The sequence below is a fragment of the Nuphar pumila genome, chromosome 3 (genome assembly GCF_984573655.1).
Source record: "Nuphar pumila chromosome 3, dmNupPumi1.hap1.1, whole genome shotgun sequence".
In the NCBI taxonomy this organism is placed as follows: Eukaryota; Viridiplantae; Streptophyta; class Magnoliopsida; order Nymphaeales; family Nymphaeaceae; genus Nuphar; species Nuphar pumila.
The window spans coordinates 137,584,436-137,603,646 of record NC_143251.1 but is presented as its reverse complement, the minus strand read 5'-3'; the positions used below and the strand labels follow the sequence as shown (position 1 = coordinate 137,603,646).

The 19,211-nt window shown below is 37.8% G+C and overlaps 1 protein-coding gene across 2 annotated transcripts; it reads left to right on the top strand.

The window, feature by feature from the left end:
* The first annotated feature begins 9,117 nt into the window (after window positions 1-9,117).
* On the top strand, window positions 9,118-18,332 carry LOC149844013 (Tetratricopeptide repeat (TPR)-like superfamily protein). Of its 2 annotated transcripts, none has more exons than XM_090002021.1 (5): window positions 9,118-9,447; window positions 12,669-12,717; window positions 15,170-15,459; window positions 16,428-16,574; window positions 17,843-18,332. In XM_090002021.1, exons 1-5 carry the CDS (start codon window positions 9,241-9,243, stop codon window positions 18,122-18,124), a joined length of 975 nt encoding a protein of 324 aa, XP_089858147.1. In that variant the 5' UTR covers window positions 9,118-9,240; the 3' UTR covers window positions 18,125-18,332. The 2 variants fall into 2 exon arrangements, with proteins under 2 accessions (XP_089858147.1, XP_089858146.1); XM_090002020.1 differs by having other exon boundaries at window positions 9,124-9,452; window positions 12,665-12,717.
* The last annotated feature ends 879 nt before the right edge of the window (window positions 18,333-19,211 follow it).

Genomic DNA, 19,211 nt, shown 5'->3' with positions numbered 1-19,211 from the left:
TCACGTGAGTGAGAAAACAAATACTTGAATGAATAGGAGTGAAAAGCAAGATTCAAATCGATTGAATTTGATTTTTTTGAGTGTAAAATGCACTCATATTTATAGTTAAAAGATTCCATACGTTGAGAGTATGAAAGGGTGTCAAAACGGTCCATTTCGAACGATCAAAACGTTTGAAAAATGAAAAGACACGCCTTTTTGAAGTTTCAGGAAAACGGCAAAATTAGTCGACTGAAACATCAGTTAGTCGACTAATAGTTAGTTATTAGTAGACTGACAGTTATCGTCGGTCGACTGATCTGTTAATCGAGCCGTTTGAAAATCTGAACTTTTGAAACTTAGTCGACTTAAGAAAAGTTAGTCGACTGATAATATCATCAGTAGACTGAAAAACCTTTTAGTCGACTGCTGCTAAAAAACTTCTGAAAAACAAACATTCTGTTCGGTCGACTGATAAAAAGCATTAGTCGACTGCTGCTAAATTTTACAGAAAACACATGTTCTGTTCAGTCGACTGAAAAATCATTAGTCGACTGCTGCTAATTTTCCAGAAAACATACATTCTGTCCAGTCGACTGATAAAACCTTCGGTCGGCTAATTTGACAAAAATGACTTTTTAGAAAATATGGCGCGAAAGGATTAGTCGACTGATAAGTCTATTGGTCGACTAATAAACATGAAAATTTAAGAAAAGAGTTTTCTAAAAAGATTTTCAAAAGAGTTTCTTTTAAAAAAGTTTTTCTAAAGACTTTTAAGGTGAAATGCAACCTAAATATGCACTCTAAGTAAGGCTCTTACAAGAATCTAAGACTTTTAATGAATTAAACATTTGCACACTAGTCTTCAAGGATTCTTCACTGAATTCTTCAATTTCTTCATAGCCTTAGCTGAAATGCAGTTGATTCTACTTGCTCATCATCAAAACCTTGTACTTGAAGTATCATGTATGGCTTCATTGTCGTAACAAAGGCATCAGATCAAATTTTTGCTGGCACATGAGTGTGTCTGTAGCTTTTAGAGGTGGGCCACATAATGCACATGGTGGTTGTGGGGCCCTACTTGAGGTTTTCCTCAGTTCGCCGAGAGTTCCAAGTCATCAAAAAATAAACTTTAACATGGTTAGCTAAGTAAAGTGACAAATGTCACCAACGGGGCCTTCACTTGTCTTGTTGGAGCAGTTCATGCATGCCACCTTGTGTTGGGATGTTGCAAGTTCAAATCCCAAATGGTATGGTTGTATAACTGGTAAGGGTATGCCTAACCTAGGCTTTCTCTGTTAAAAAAAACTAACTAACAAATGTCACTACTCATGGGGTTTGGTGTAGTGGGATTGGGCCTAGACTATTTGACGGGCAATTTAGGTTCAAATTCCATGGACGTCATCCCTCGCATAAGCCAAACTTGGCGACTCCCTGGGGTCGAGGGGTGAGCCCTTGGAGTTTTACGCTGACATGAACAAAGATGGTAGTATAACAGGCTGAGCCAACATGACTAGGTCTTTCCACTTGGGACAGTTTCTCTAAGTGAAAATTAAAAAAAAAATGACAAATGTCATTGAGATTTATTTCATAAAATTGGCTTGTAAATTAATGTTCAGTGTGAGACTTTTAAAAAAATAACAGAAAGGAAAAAAAAAGCTAAAAAAAATTGGGGACATGATTGTAGTTAAGTGACATAAAAGATGTGTTGTCAAGAAAAAGAAAGATCACAACTGGAAAAGTGAGTTGAGGCCCACATGTGAGGGTTCTTTTCTGGCCGTTGGATGTAAGTCACATAACAATGAGAGATGTTGGACATTCATCACTGTGACTCCACGCGCAGCAGATTACCGCACCTTTCCCTGAAGGGTCGGTCAAATGACAAAAAAGGGACCCATTAGATATAATGATAATTTTGCCCTTTATAATACTTTTTATGATAAAAGACCTTGAGTTGATATTAATTAATTAATTAATTATAAATAGGAGAAACCTTCGCTGAGGTCTTTTATTTATTTCACTGACATTGAAAATATAATTTTCAGGTTAACAAAATTGTACTTTTCTTTAAATAAATCATGTTTTATTAAAAAAATAGTGACAAACATTTAAAATGGCAAGTGTAATTCTTGTTAGGAATTGAATTTTCATAATTTTCTCATATTGTTATCAACAATATAAATTATTTAAAATTATGAGAAAAAACATGTAAAAATAACAAACAACAACAACAACAACTACGCCTTCATCCCAAAACAATTGGGGTCGGCGATATGAACCAACAAAGAAAATCATTATGGGTCTTCCACATGAATCCTTCTCCTCCATTCATTTCTATCCAATGCCATGTCCTCAGTGAGGTTCAAAGCATTCACATCCTTTCTTATCACCTCCATCCATGTCTTCCTAGGCCTACCCCGACCTCTTTTAACTAAACATGTAAAAATAACACAAAATAAAAATACATAAAATAAAATAACACGCTTTGTTTGCAAGAAATAGCTGCTAAAAGCATAGATATCATGATAAAATTGTGATATTTTTAAAATAGCACAATGTTATAGCTGTTTGCAATGGTGATTAAAATAATGCTTTTTTTCTTTTTTACCGGCACAGGTTGGCTTTAAGAAGAGACAAAAAACTAGCAGTCGGATTGCTTTAGGAGGAGATCTAGGATGTACCTCACACGCTTCAAGTGTGTTGGCACACGAGTCAGACAAGAATTCGCCTTGCCAAAATTCACTGCAGTTGGTGCCAGAATTTTGGCAAGCTACTGCAGCCCTCCGCCTGAAACCAGAGAGAGAGCCGAAAGAAGATCAACATTATCACTCATGAAGATCAACAAAATGTTGAACCCATAAACCGAACAATATAGAAAAATAAAATAAAATAAAATATAGAAAAATAAGAAGCTAAAGAAAAAGAAGCTACAAACAGATAGCAACAAACAACAAAGCCAAGCTCAACCAGGATCTACTGGATTAGAAGGAACCACTGATGAGTGAACGTTGATCAGAAGGAAGGAGAGGTCCCTAAGATGCATACGTAGAATCACATATACATCAACCAGGATTTTATGAACAAGATTATTAAAGACGACCAGAATTTGATGAAAAATAGCAGCATTGCGTGCCATCCAAACAAACCACCTAGTAAGCAACCATGTCTTCCAGACCAGTCTCCACTGCTTGCATCGTCTAATTCCAACAGGGCCCAGGAGCAGATCAAGTGCGAAAGACTCCTCTTTGACAATTACGTCTAGAGATCTCCATGTCCTATTAAATAGGGCCACAAAAATTGGGCAGGACCAGAATACATGAGAGGTAGTTTCTTCAACAGCTTGACAATGCACACACCAGCTAGGAAACTGAAAACCCAACTTCTTTAAATAACTGTGAGTCTGAACCCTATCATGCAAAATTAATCAAGCCAAGACCTGAGATCTTGGGGAAGGACCCTTAGCCCATAACACACACTCAGGGAACCAATCTGCCCCCGGGGGAAGCAACGATCTATACACTTTGTGGGTGTGAAACAAACCATTTGGCGCAATCGCCCACTGCAACCACTGATTTTAATTTCTCACATCCCCAATTTGGTCTCTGAAGAATGATAAGGCTCTCAGCCACATGCTTCGCAAGTGTGAGATCGTCAACCCCGGGTTCCATGATGAAAAAGAGATAAATCAGGAGCACCATATTTAGCATGAAGCAAACAAGCACATGGAGAACCTGGTTGATGGGCCATCCAATATTGCTTGGCCACAAGAGCAATACTCATCTGTCTTGAAGCAAAAACACCTAAGCCATCCATACGCCTAGGTAACACCATCGTTCGCCAACCAACCAAATGGAGCTTATCCTGGAGTTGACACCCAGACCAAAGGAAATCCGTTATTAAATGACAAATCTGCTTCTCCACACCCACAGGCATCACAAACATTGATATGAAAAAATTAGGGATAGAAGAAAGAACATGTCTGATTAAAGTTAGACGGCCAACAATGGAGATATAAGACGCCCGCCACAAAAATAGCTTATTTTTCACTTTTTGAATAGTTGGAGCCCAAGCAACGGAGGAGAGATGCTTCACTTGTAACGGCAGACCCAAATACGTCATCCGTAACTCAGAGATTGCACAATTAAAAATCCGTTGTCCCGCTGCAAACATAGAAGACTCAACATTGAACATAGTAAGAGAGCATTTGCCATCATTTAGGGAAAGCCCAAAAAGAGAGAGAAAGAACTGGAGAATAAGTTTGAATCTAAACATCTGCTGCACGTTTGCTCGCCCAAAAAGAATCATATTATCAGTATAAATAAGAACATGGTCCGAAAAATCAGAAACATCTAAAGGATCGATCAGGCGCTTCTCCGCAGCACGCTTAAGCAACACCACGAGACCCTCAACAATGACATTGAACAACAAAGACGAGAGAGGGCAACCTTGCCATAATCCACGCCCCAACTTGATCTGGCCACCTCTAATGCCATTAATCTTAATCATGGTCTGAGAGAGAGAGAGATGTGGGACGCTTCATTGAAACTTTGTCCCTCGTGAAAGGGAACTTTGCTTTATTTTTTTTGTACTCATGGCACATACACTGGTTCTATTAAAAATTTTGTGTGGGCTTACTTATGTAATTGATCACACATTATAAACTGTCTATGGAAAGACTCATATAAAGTGATTTTATAATGTTGGGCCACATGAGATATCCTATAGAGTATGGTTATAATAATATGTAGATACCTTATGTGCCTTTATATGTTAATTTTTTATGTTATGATGAGCTGAATTGAAAAAAAGATAATAGGATGATTACAATTAGGTTATGGTCCTCGAAACCATATATAATTTTTATTCTCTTTTGCCTCTCCATCAAGATAGAAAATTGTCATTCTCTCATTAAGTTTAGAGAAGAAGGAAAGATCACCGATAAAGGTTTTGGAAGATTTAACTTATCAAAATCTACCAATTCAACAATGAATTCGGGTACGCTTTTGCATTATGCTTTATTTATTTATTTCTGATCTTTTCAATGATTTAGCATAAACAAATTTTGGGATCAAGAAAAATGATTTTTCTAATTTAGAATCCAACAATTGGTATCAGAATCTCTTATTCTTATTAAATCATTAAAATTTATGATTTTTTTATTGTTTCTTTGTTCGGTTGCAAGAATCTCATCGAATTCGGTTTTTCTCTTTTTATCGCCAATATTAAGGGTTATATATATATATATATATATATATTGCTGCAACTGATAGTGTAAGATGGGGTTTTGTTGAGACCGACGACCAACTGTGGGGTGGCATGCCCTTTCAGTGGCGCATTCCACCGAACGACGTCAGGCGGCTTATCGAATGCCGTATGGGCTTTGGCGCAGACATCGTCGGGTGCCTGCATGGATAATGAGGAGGAACGGAGGTTTGGACGGTCCTCCTCGGCCTCTCATCGATTTCGGTGAGGGCCGGATCCCCCCTATTCTTTTCCCGTTCGGCATCAGAGCGCAGGCAGAGGAAAGCCGAACGACCCTTCTCGCGCCGTTCGACTGCGCTTGGACGGAGGGACGGCTGATCTGGCCCTCCCACTAAGGTTTCAAATGGAGGAGGGGTCGATCGACCCTTTCTCTTTCGGTTTTGGATAGTGGAGGGGCTGATTGGCCCTTTCATTGAATTCAGGCAATGAGAGGGGTGCCGACAGGCCTCCCAACTGGTTACCCTCGTTGGACGTTGATTGGCGCTCGAAGACTGGCTTTTGAGGCTTTCAGTTTGCCCCAACCACCGTCTAGTGACCAGAGACCAGTGCTCGACGACCTGCGACTGGGGCTTTCGGTTCACCCCAGCTATCGTTGGGTTACTAGGGTTCAACTAGGCTCGGTCCCCATCCGGTTTGTGGTGATCAACCCTGGTCGGCTGTGGCCTGACTCACATCGAGTCAGGTCTGACCTGACCCGACCCGATGACCCAGACCCTTTGCATGGCTATAGATGCATTAAAAAAAAGAGAGAAAAATTTTAAAAATTTAATTTTTTTATTGGGTCCAGGTCATTAAGTATACATTTTGGGTCTCTTTAGAAGGTTGATTTTGGATATATTTTTGACCCTATTTGGATTATGATTTTTTTTCTATATACATATAATTATATATTAAATTTGAACTATGGTATTCTTTTCAGAATAAGGGTCTAATATTCTAAAATTAGTTCATTGAAAAATGTTACACATATCAAATATACTTTTAGTAATAAATATGAGATGATTATCAAGTTTTCTATGTGAACAATAAATCGGTCCAAATAAAGGCTTCTTGTTTGATATGATTAATTGTCTATATTTGATTACTGTAATAAGAATATCACTTACAAGTTGATATTTTTGTCTAAAGACTAAATGTCAATATTGTGTTGGGTATCTTGTGATGAGATTTATTATAGTTTAAATATGTTAATTAATGTTAGTGCATGTAAATATGTATATTAATTGTTAGCGTATTGTGATTTGAATATGTTCTTGAATATTTTTGAAATGGTGAACATGAATATGTATATCAATGATTTAGCATGAACAAATTTAGGAGTCAAGAAATAAGATTTTCCTAGTTCAGAATCCAACATGTATGTCCTAACACGCGACTCGAATGCTATATATATATAAATAAAAACCTATCTAATAGAAAACATGCCAAACCTATCAAATGAATTTTTTTTAGTGTTTTTATAAAAATTCTGACAACTAGCATTTTGAGCCTAAAAAATTTATAAAAATTGTACACAATTGATTTTTGAAACTTATAAAAAACTATTCATGCTTTGGAATCAAAATGCTCAAAGCAAATTTTTGAAAAAAATATATCCAAAATCTAATACTACGTGTGTGGTGAGTAGGTTTGGTATGTTTTTTGGTAGATAGGTTTTCATTCCTAGTTTATATATATATATATATAAAGAAAAACTGCCATGAATGCACCTGTTGTACTTACAATCACTGTCCTAGCAGCCTAAAACTTCAGGGTGTACTCCTTAACCCCGTAGGCTCGAATGCTATAGTTGAGTTTTTCAAAAAATGAAGACAAGTGATGCATACTTTTTAAAATTTTAATATATATATATATATATATTTTTTTCTCATAATTTTAATGAAATCATTTTATCATGAACACGGTGCTGCATTCTTTACACCACTGCTGCTGACCATCCATTTCAGCACACGGACAACACACCCATCTCAAGAATCGCCAAGAGTAATTGTTGTTAGGCAGGTCGTCACCAAGAAGCGACAAATATGTGAAGTCTCTCTCTCTCTCTCTATATATATATATATATATTAACGTTCAAATAATATCAAAAAATTATTAAAATAATATCCATTTACGTTACTTATGTCAGCGTGTCATAACGTATCCGAATCGTGTCATCAGTGTCATAACCTCAAAATAGCGTATCACTGTAACATAGCCTTTTGCACACCCCAACCGTCAATTGGTTCTGACCCATGAAGGTGAACTGAAAGCGGCCCATATAAGAAGAACTCAGGTTTTGAGTTCAACTTTGGGTTATGTCAGGTAAAAAAATATATATATGAAATCTTAGGAAGTAACCATAGGTAGAGATGCACATGAGCCGAGCCTGGGCTGTTCAAACTCGGTTCGATTCAAAATATTTTTGTCCAAGTTTGGCTCAAGCTCGGAGCCGAGCTTGAATGACTTTGTCGGAACTCGGCTCAATTCCGAGCTCGAGTCGAGCAGAGCTTCAAGGCATTCCGAAAATTTTTTTATCTTTTGAAGGTGCATTTCAAACCCTAACCTCTCTCAAGTTTCCCCAAGTAACTCACCACTAAGCTAAAGCATACAATTTGGTTATTGACACCTAAAATAATATATACTTACTAAAAGTACTTTGTATTAACAGCAGAAAAAGTGAAAACAATATTTGAACTAGAATCTTTTTAATTAAAACCTAAACAGCCTAACCATTACATTGATTAATTTTGCAAACATATTATATATATACTTGTATTCAAGCCTTATCGAGCCTACTCAGCTTTATCCAGTTGGATAGGCTGATCAAGCTTGGCTTGCTCGTTCAAGCCTTAGAACCATGTTCAATCTTAGCTCATTTAAAACATGAACGAGCTTCAGGCCAAGATTAATCAAACTGAGTGTCTCTACTCACATTTAGAGGCTATTTAGAAATTTTTTTGTCATTAATTAAAGCTAAGAAGATAGAAGCCTTTTGGTAGGCTTGGGGACAAGGTCTCCACCCCCGCCCCGTCTCAAAATCCTACCCTTCATCCCCCGTCTCCATCCCTGCACGGGTTTTGATTTTAACCTCCACCTTTCCTTCATCCCTTTCATGTCCTCCATCCCCGGTCTATTGCCATCCTAAACGAGGAAGAGGCAGGGTTAGGCCCCATTTTTCCTCAGTCCATTGTCATCCTTAAAAGAAGAATTCAGCAAGGTTGTTAAATGCGATGAGGCGAAGCAAGACGTTGAGCGTGCGCTTCGCCTCTGAAGCGTACGCCTCTCACAACATGAGACTCTCAAGTATCCGTGGTATATCTAAAATATCGTAAAAATATGTGGCATTTTTGTAGGGATGTTAATGGATTGAATTTAATGCGTATTCGACTGCATCAGAACGACCTTTGTTTAATGATCAGATTTGGAAAACTGAAACCCCATCTGCTCGTAATCAGATTTCTTTTTTTTATATTTACCTTTGGCGCATCACTGCAATGCCTCAGTACCTTGAGCGTGCGTTTTGCCTCTGAGGCTTACGCCTCTCACAACACTGGAATTGAGAACTGAGAGGAGCGGGGCAAGGCAGGGATCGAAATGGAGCGGGGTGGGGGAAACCGTAAGTCCATCACAGGTTTTGATTTTAACCTCCATCCCAGTTTCCTCCATCCCCGGTTTAAACGGGGCGAGGCGGGGCGGAGCCCCGTTTCCCCCCGTCCAGTGCCATCCCTAAATTGTTTGTAAGGCTGGAGCTGTTTTTTGTGGTTGATATCCGCCCAAATTTTTGTCGATCGGGTCGGAACGGGATAAAGATCCGAATCATTTGCAACACTAGCAGTGTCCATGTAGGCTATGGAATCTGGATAAACCGAAGCCAGTCGAGAAGAGAGTAGAAATAGCAACCAAACGTCTCTCTCTCTCTCTCAGCCTCTTGGCGATGCAAAGGGTTTCGAATTCCCGAGGGAAGCCGAAGCCGAAAGCTTGAGAAGAGTGATATAAAAAAGCCGAGAAAGCGAGAAAATGGATACCCATCTCGTTTCAGCCAGGCGATCCCCCCTTCTCCCATTGCCATTGCTCCCCGCCTCTAGATTTTCGAGGGCGTCGGTGCTCTCTTCGTGTAAAACCCATCTCGTTCCAGAGAGATCGTTGCGTTTCCCTCGCTTCAATGGGAAGGTGGGAGTCGTTTGTTTCGCTCAGAATCACAACTCCCATCAGAATCTCTCTCATGTATGGTATATCACACAACCGCTCCCTCCTTTTTCTTGTTGCTTCAGAGTTGGCTCTTTGCATCACGTTTTTTTACTATTCCTGTTAACAATTCGTTCGTTTATTGCAATTCTGATTGATGGTCGTTTGGATTTAGTGTGGTCTTTCATGAAAATCCGCTTTTCTTGGTCGCAATTTTGTTTTCTTGGGCGCTTAGGTGGTGCAGTGAGAGTTTCGTGCTTTATTTCGTATTTGCTTGTTTTGTTGGTTGCGTTTTGTTTGCTTTAGATTGGTATGGCTGCGGTCTTGGTTCGACAGACGTCCTTTTGGGTTGTGTTCTTCATACTCTGTGTCCACGTTAAATAGAACGACTTTTACATATCACCATATGGTGAATGATTTTGTTTCTGCAGAATATATGATGCTAATTCCCAATCAGAATGAAATAGGGGTCACCAAACTTTGCTACTGGGTTATGGAGAAAGTACTGTAATTTCTAGTTTCTTGAAAAAAGGCAAAAGTAAACGAGAAGAATGATAGATGATAGAACTACCCTTTGCAGTGTCCAACCTATAGAAGCAAAAAGGAATGCACATTATACACAAAAAAGGCACTCATTTAACAATCTACTGCAAAAGCTATTTATTTGAGCTCTCTATAACTAAATTTGTGCAATCAATCAATTTCCATGCGAAAAATCTTGGGGTAAGGTTTGTCTCAAAGAAAACAAATTCTTCTGGGGAAAGGCACCATTTGAATTTTGGGCTCTCATCATATCAAAAGAAAATCCTATCTGTGAGGTTCTGGGTGCTAGTTGCAAGTGCATGTGGATGGTGTCATGAGAAAGGGATTTGAAACCAGTGCAGGATTATGCCTTTATTGGGGCATAGTGACAAATACGAATGGTTCTTTCTGTTGCTCTTCTCTGCTGCTTAGAATAAGTTGGTTTCTCATTCTGTTGCCTTTGATGAGGCAAAACTTTACGCCCACAAGAGGGATGGTGTGAATTCTCTTTCTGTGCAGCTTTAGTTGTCAAAGATGGCGCCTAGGTGACCTAGGCACAGCCCCACCGCCTGGGCGACCAGGTTTGGGCGGTGGGGCCCTATATTACCGCCTAGGCTTTGACCGCCTAGGTTTTTGTTAGAGCCTAGGCTTCTTTTTTTTGAAGTTTTTTTTGAAGACATATCATTTGTTTTCTTCTTTGAGGAGGAGGAGAACAAGAAGAAGACATGTTATTTGTCCATTGCTTGTATTAAGAAGAAGAAGAAGAAGGAGAAGAAGGAGAAGAAGAAGAAGGAGAAGAAGGAGAAGAAGAAGAAGAGTGCAGCTAAGTTTCACCTTTGATAGTGAAATGACAATCTCATGTTCATCAGCGATGATGAAGGCTACAACAGAGCGATGATGAAGGCTACAACTGTTTTGTTTTAGCAGTCCATCATCACCTACCCTAGCACAATTCCTTTAATTGTTCAGCAATGCAAATCACCTCCTGTCTGACTGAAAACTCATGACAGCATGATGTGATTTATGCTCATGAGCAATGTTTTAATGCGTCAGTTAGTCACACTATCTGGTCATTTCTCTTCTATCATTAGATGGAAGGAAATGAAAGGAGTCTTCTGAGCAAAATGTTGATAATCTATATTTTGACCATCTTGTAGACAGGTGTCTCCCTTTTTATCATCTATGTAGTCAAAAGCGCTAGGTGGTGGTGCCTAGTCGGTGGACCCATAAAAAGACTGGTTGACTAAGCGGGCTAGTCGGTACCTTAATTAAAAATTAAAAAATATAAAAAATATGCAAATGAACTGCTATAATTAGTAACAAACACGTATGCAACATAAACTCAATTAACAATCAGTGAAAGATAAAAAAACATGTCGAACATTACAAAACCTGCCCAAATATTAAAAACAATTGAATAAGCAAAGCAAACAACTATCAACAAATGCCAAACAATTTAAAAATAATCTAAATGCTTAAAATAAAGTGCTAAAACTAACAACATACATGTATTCAACATAAAATTAATCATCAACAAATGCACGAAGCATAAGATATTGCTATCATCATTCGTCAAACATAGTAAACATGTTATATTACAAAACCTGCCCAAATATTATTAAGACCAATACAGTTACAAAATCAGTAGCAGCAGCAAAAAATAAGGACAGAGCAATTACAAAACTAGGGAGAAATTACAATAATTACAACAAAAAACAGGGAGAGAAGAATAAGAAGAGAAAGAGGAAGAGGGAGAGAGAAAGAGAAGAAGAAGAGAGAGAGAGAGAGAGAGAGAGAGAGAGAGAGAGAGAGAGAAGAAGAAGAAGAGGCGGAGGAAGGGGGGGAGAAGAAGAAGAGTCAGAGGAAGGGGTAAAGAGAAAGAGAGACAGAGAGAGAAAAAGAAACAGAAGGAGAGAGAGAAGAAGAAGAAGAAGAACATGAAGGGGGAGAGAAGGTGTACCTGGAGGCGGAGGGTGACGGCGAGCCTATGAGTGCGAGCGAGTCGAGAGAGAGAGAGAGAGAGAGAGAGAGAGAGAGAGAGAGAGAGAGAACCCTCACTCCCCTCTGTGTTATCATAAAAAAAATGGTACTGCCTTTGCGCCTAGGCGAGGGCAGGTTAGGCGCCGACTAATCACCTAGTCAGGAAAAAAGGTATTTAAAAAAAAAAATCTAGGAATCTGACCGATTCCTAGTTTTTCTAGTGCCTAGCCCAACTAGGCACCTAGTTGGCTCCTTTGACTACATAGGTTATCATCAATATCCTTATTGTATTTCTGTATTGTCACAGGAAGAATTTCAACCCAAAAAACCACTCCATCAACCTTCTACAGCCTTATTGTATTTCTATATTATAGTAGGTTTTGTGATGCTGATTCCACATATATGAATGAAAAAATTATATAGTAAGTTTAGCTATGGATGTGCACCGGGGAGAAGTAAAACAAGAAGACAGTTGGTGTTTTGCTAACTATGTGACTTTTAGATATGATTTATTGTCTTTTTTATATTTCAATCTCTTTACGTCTAAGCACTTGCGTCCATTGAGTGGCATGAATATGATTTCTGCATTGCTCGATTTATGAATTATGAGGATCTTTTTCAATGCAATATAAATATAGAAATGGAAGTTGTTCTTGGAGATTTTTATGGATTGAATCAAGTGATAAATTATGTTTTATGCATAATCAGAAGTTGGTGATTTGGTTTTTGTTTGTTAATCTTTTCTTTGGTGAAGGCAGATACCTGAGAGAGAAGCCCAGTTGAAATCTTTCATGAAAAACCATGAAGGTAAATGTTATGTTACATGAACATATTTTTTTTAATTTAATGATCATACAAGCTGCTTTCTTCTTTTCAGTACACCATGGGAGTTTAATTTGATTATGAGAAACTTGTATTGGGTTTTGGAGTTATGCTTTCTTATTCCTGTTATCATGTTTGGCAGTGAGTACACAAGTTTGTGTATGTCTTTCCTGAAAGACACCTTCCAGATTTTGTTGTCCATACTGGTGGAGCTGGATGTATTTCATGGAGATGGACAAGAAGTATACCAGCAAAGTATTGATTAATGCTGATAGAAATGATCCCCGCTTGTAGCTTTAGTAAAAGCATTCAAATATCTCTAAATGAAATTTGAAGGAAAATTGTCGATCTTTGTTGAGAATACTTGAATATGGTTTTAGCTCCATTTTTCTTTTGTTTACATTACAAAAGAAAATTGGTACTCAAAATTAATAAGTTGTCAATGTGCCCTTCATTTTTATCGGGCAACACCATGGTGCAAACTGCAAATTGACTGTTGCATTGTTATGAATTTTTAGGATACTCCAGGTTTTACACTCAAAATCATTAAGGAGTGATGAGTGTGATGGATCAATGAATCATCCATATTGCTATCGGCAATTTCCCATCAGAATTTAGAAATAATAAAATTTTCTGGGAAAATATTGGTTTTAAACTTACGGATATGTATGAAAACATAAGGACTGCTGATGCTTTTCTTAAAAATACGGATATGTATGAAAACATAAAAAAAGGAAAAAGAAAAGGAATTATTGCATATGTTTTATTGAAAATAGCAAGAATTTTATAGGTCTCATGGTATATCAAACTTAGTTATTTTTTCAACATATGAGATAGAGTGCCTTAAATATTATTTTATGAAAATTTCATGACAGTATCATGATATTTTTCAATGTCATGGATATTGTGAGACAATAGTTACTCAAATCTTCTTAAATCCTTGAAAGCTCACTTCCCAATAAGCTTGCTTCAAAAGCGTGAAACTAGGTGCTTCTTTCATGGTTCAAAACCTTTATGAGAAACTCATTTCCAAAAAATGGAAGGTTTGCTTCTTGGACATGAAAATGAACTTCTTTGATATTGGAAATATCTTTTCATAATTCTTAAAAATTTATATTTTTGTTACGAGATCTGCATATATATTTTGATAAAAGGACATAAAATTCATTTCGATTTAAGATACACATGTTCTACCTATATCTTTATTTCATTTCTGCTGCTATTCCTTGCTTCCTGGTATTTTACTTATTATTCTCCATTCTAGGGAAAATCAATGTATTTTTCTCTTGTTCAAGTTGTGTGATTTCTCATTTCAGGTACATGAGGTATAGTTTTTATGATAGTTAATGCAAGCACCCATGTTAGACACATGTATTTAACAGCTAAAGGGTTTGCATCCTGATGTTTTCGGGTATTCTTGGTCTAGTCATGTGATTCAGCCTACTCAATTACTTTGGTCTAACCCAATGTTGTCAGCATCTGTACATATCGGCCTGTGTCGGCAGAAAATCGATACATATCACCCTTGAATCGGCTATTTTTTAATAAATGTAAAAAAATACTAAAAAATATTTTTTAATATTTTAATGGTTTTAACACGTGTCACGTTCTGATTGACACATAATGTTTTTTATTATTTTTTTTGCCGATACAGAACGATTCACTTGAGTATCGGTATTGGGCCGATATAGCTGAATCGTTGGCCAAACGATTCTGGGCCGATGCCGATACTGATAACATTGGTCTAACCTCCAATTCTATCATTTGGATGATAATGTCAGCTAAACTGCAGTAAGTCATATATAGGAAACTACTTTAATTTTCCTGTTTTAGGTAAGAATTGTTCATCATATGGCCAAACATTTGTGTAGCTTTCAAGATGAAGGTTTAGTTGTCTACTTCTTGAATCTGTTTCCAACTGTTATTTCCTTTGTTTCATCTTATGGATTTTATCTTTTTCTCCTGAGTCTGTTTCCAACCAGGGTTACCGGAAGCGCCTAGCTAAAAGGGGAAGCGCGCTTCCGAAGCATGGGGGGAAGCGTCCCCCTTTTTTGGGAAGCGCGCTTCCCTTTAATGGGGGACACGTTTCCCTTTAGTGGGGGACGCGCTTCCCTTTAATGGGAAGCACGCTTCCCATCACGCTTCCCCCTCGCTTCCCCTGTTTTTTTCAATTTTTTTGTATTTTTTATTTTTATTTTTTTCGCTTCCCCCTCGCTTCCGAGACGCTTCCTAGGTCGCTTCCGAGACACTTCCCGAATCGCTCCTAAGTGGTCCCACGCTTCCCCGCTTCCTAAAATTTTGAAAGTGCCTCACTTCCCGCTCCCGCTTCCTCAACTGGCAACCATGTTTCCAACTATTATTTCCTTCTTTTCATCTTATGAATTTTATCTTTTTCTGGAGCTGATGACATAGAAAGTGTTTTTGTTTAAATGTGCAGAATTTATGAAGAACTTACCATTTAGTGTCGACTCAGAGGTTGGTAGAAAACCATCATTTTGGACATCTGCTCTATCCTATGGGGTAATAACCTGGTTAAGCTCTGGTCAAGCTGCACATTCAAGAGAAGAAGCTGTAAATATGGTTTATGAGATTGGTGAGTTTTTTGAACTGGGGATCCAGCTTATTTACCTGCTTATTTTACTGGGGCTGCTTGGAGTAGGAAGCTTCTTTGTCATTCGGCAGGTCCTTGTTCGCAGAGAGCTTGACCTTTCTGCTAAAGAGTTGCAGGTGAGAATTTGCTATTGCTATTATCCTTTAAAAGAAATGAATGTTTTTTTATTCATTAGAATTTGGCTCTGCTAACTTTCGGAATAAAACACAAGTATCATTTATGTTTTCATGATCGACTCTTTTTTCCTTTTATATCTTGTTTGTTGACTGATCTTAAAACTGCTTTTATATCTTTTTTGATGACTGATCTTAAAACTATAAGTTTCTCTCTTTTTTGTTTTTGAAATTTGTGAAGCCCCGTACTTTTTAACAAGCTGATAAAACCGTTTGATAAGGTTATCTTCATTAAGAAGCTTTCATTTGACCTTGGTATTGGTGGATCTTTTTGAATACTTTTTGGATTGTATAATCCAGCTAAACCTTATCCTTTCTTTTCTGGCAGGGGAAAAAGTTGCAATTTCTGATTTTTTTGCGGCAAAATTGACCCAGCTCTGGGCATTGTGTTCCCAAAGTTTAGAGCCTCATGGTCAGGCTAGTCCGTGGTGGTATCCCTGTTTTTGATAAGCAAGCTGGGGTTTAACCCTGTGGGGTTCAGCACAAGACCCCTCAGTTCTGATATGTGACCTAACCATCCAGCTTTCATTCAATCCCAGTTCGTGATGTATCTTAGTAGTAAAAACTGCAAATATTCTCATAATGCTCAAATATTCTGGCTGCTAATGCCTGGCTATGAAACACTGGAATTTTGGTGGCTAATTGTTGATGATTTACATTAGTGAATAAAAAAAAGTTGGAGGAATAAGACGGCAGATTTTGTCCATGTTAGGGTCTCCACTTGGTTTCAGGGAGTTCTTGGGTTGGAGTCTGGACATCTTCCTCACTGTTATATTCATACACATGCTTTATGTTCATAAATGTTTAAAATTCCATGAATTTTTCATCCTTGTTGTTCTTATTAGTTGCCAACTCTTTCTGAGAAGTTGATCAACACCCCTTTTCCATTTCTCCTGTTGTGAATTCATTAGGAGCAAGTCCGGAGTGGAGATGCTACTGCCACTGAATATTTTGAACTTGGTGCTGTACTGTTGAGAAGGAAATTTTATCCTGCTGCTACAAAATATTTGCAGCAAGCGATTGAGAAATGGGATGGAGATGTTCAAGACCTGGCTCAGGTATTTAGATAAATTTTGTTTTCAATTTTGTTATTATTCCAATTTATTGTGAACTTCAACTTGATCTTTGTTTGCATTCCTAATTCTTTTAATACTGAATGCTATTCTTGTCAACACTTGTAAACCCTGTATGTGCATGTGATGCCTATTGAAAATTTGAAATGCCTTTTTGTATATATCGGAAATTTTCAGTCCTTTGGGATATTTTTCTATGCCATCGATATGAAGTTTGGAAAGCAATGTTTTGATACTAATCATACTTTAGAAGTTAATTGCAGAGTTACCGGAAGCGCCATAGAGAGTGGGGGAAGCGCGAAATGTCGTGCTTCCGAAACGTGCTGGGAAGCACACAAAAAAATTGTGAAGCACGCTTCTCCCTTTTCTTTTCATTTTTGTATTTTTATTTTTATTTTTTTTATTTTTTTTTTCGCTTCCCCCTCGCTTCCTAGGTCGCTTCCGGTTTGCTTCTTAGGTCGCTACCGGTTCGCTTCCTAAGTCGCTTTCGAGACGATTCTTGGTTCGCTTCTAAGTCGTCCCATGCTTCCCGCTTCCTAAAATTTTGAAAGTGGCTCGCTTTCCGAATCACTTCCCGCTCTCACGTCCTCGACCAACAACTCTGGTTAATTGTTACAGGCCACGGGTACCAAAGTTTCTTGATAAGCACAATCTGCAACATCTTTCTGTTCATGCAAGGATTATTTCTTGCTGTACAGAGTAATCTTGAATAGGCAAATCTGTTATCAGCTTAATTATTGCCATTTGAAAATCCCAGAGATCTGATGCCTGGTTTTGTTTGATAAGTTATGATGGATATTTTATTTAAATTCTAGAGCTAGGTCGTGTAGCGATTCTCTTATTAGTTTATGCTAATTTTTAGATTTGGATAGATAATGTCAATAATGCTATAAATTGAGATTTTGATTTTACTTACTATTATTATTGTTATGGTAGTGATTGGAAGTTTAGTTAATGAACTGAAACTGAGGCTCATTTTGAGTTATCAACTATGATTTTCTAGGAAATTACTAGTGTTTCTGAAATATCTCTCTGTAGTTATTGCACCCTACCACTGTTCATGTATCTTGAACCTTAGCCTTGTTAACAATAAAGAGAAAAATAGCTCTTCTGGATCTACAGCCAGTGTGACACTTGGTTTAGCAAATTGCATGTGCATATGCATGAGTGAGAGAGGGAGGGCATTGTCAACAAGGCAGTTTGCCACTTCCAATCTACATTACTATTAAACTATTCCTTAAACCTGCCATTAGGTACATAATGCACTTGGGGTCAGCTACACTCGCGATGGCAAACTCGACAAAGGTCTTGCGCAATTTGAGAAAGCAGTAAAGCTTCAACCTGGTTATGTCACAGCTTGGAACAACTTAGGCGATGCCTATGAGAAGAAGAAAGATCTCAAGGCTGCTCTCAAGGCATTTGAGGAAGTCCTTCTCTTTGATCCCAATAACAAGGTGGCGCGACCTCGGCGTGATGCCCTCAGGGATCGAGTACAACTATACAAGGGCGTACCATTAAAATCTGACGACGGGTGACAAGTCAGCTGCTGTTTTTGGTATGACTGGGTTAACCTTTCACAATGACGCAGCAAGCAGATTATGTTAGTGGATGTTTTGTTTCAGTTCACCTTTGCTTGTTACCAATTGACTAGTTTTGGCTATGCTTATTTCATTTATGACCATCTATCTGGGTTAATCCACTCAATCTTTTATTCTCTTCTTTGTACTAAGTGGGTTGCTTCTAGTCGAACTTTTGTGTTGGCTGCCTCCTTGGTATGGACCTCTTGTGTTTGATTTGGGTCCAAAATGGGTGTAGGTGAAGTGGTGTCCAAGTACGTATGGTTCAGGGGCCTACCTTGAGCTCATAAGAAACTCTGTGATATGATTCAAACCCATATGGGGCCCAATAGGTTGTGACCATGGTGAACTCAAATGGGTCCGCACACTCCTTAAATGAAAACCATAAAAAACTACAGTTAGTATAAAAATAGTGGTTGTTTTTGTTTATTTATTCACTTTTTTGATAAAGCAGGGCCTGATCCAGCTTGTTCTGAGAAAATCTTCCTGTGGAGCTCAAGTTTGGGTTTCAATTAAGTCCTGTTTAAATTGATTTTATAGTTATTACATTGTGTCTTGGACATTAGTTTGATTACAGTTGGCTTTTAAGTTATGAATTGATTTTGAGTTAATTTAATAACTGATAGTTGATTATCTTTTACCAGTAAAAAAAAGGAATGATTATTCTATATTTGTTTCTCTAACATGAAATTATGTTTACTTTTATTTTGAAATTTGTTATGACTAGTTTAACTGAATCTCATGACCTATTGGGAACTTGGGTCCTCTCTTGGCTCCACAAATCATTAATCCCTTCAGGAAAAGGGTAGTGACATGGTGACATAATAAGACTTATAAATCAAGTCCCCAACATTTCATGCTGCCAGTTGTACAAAATTCAAGTATTCTGTTTTTCAGCAATCCCCACGCCACGGACATCCCACATGCTGACCTTCATAGTGAATATAATAAAAAACCGATCCCCAAGGGGTTAACTTTGTAAATATATATATATATATATATATATATATATATATATATATATATATATATATATATATATATA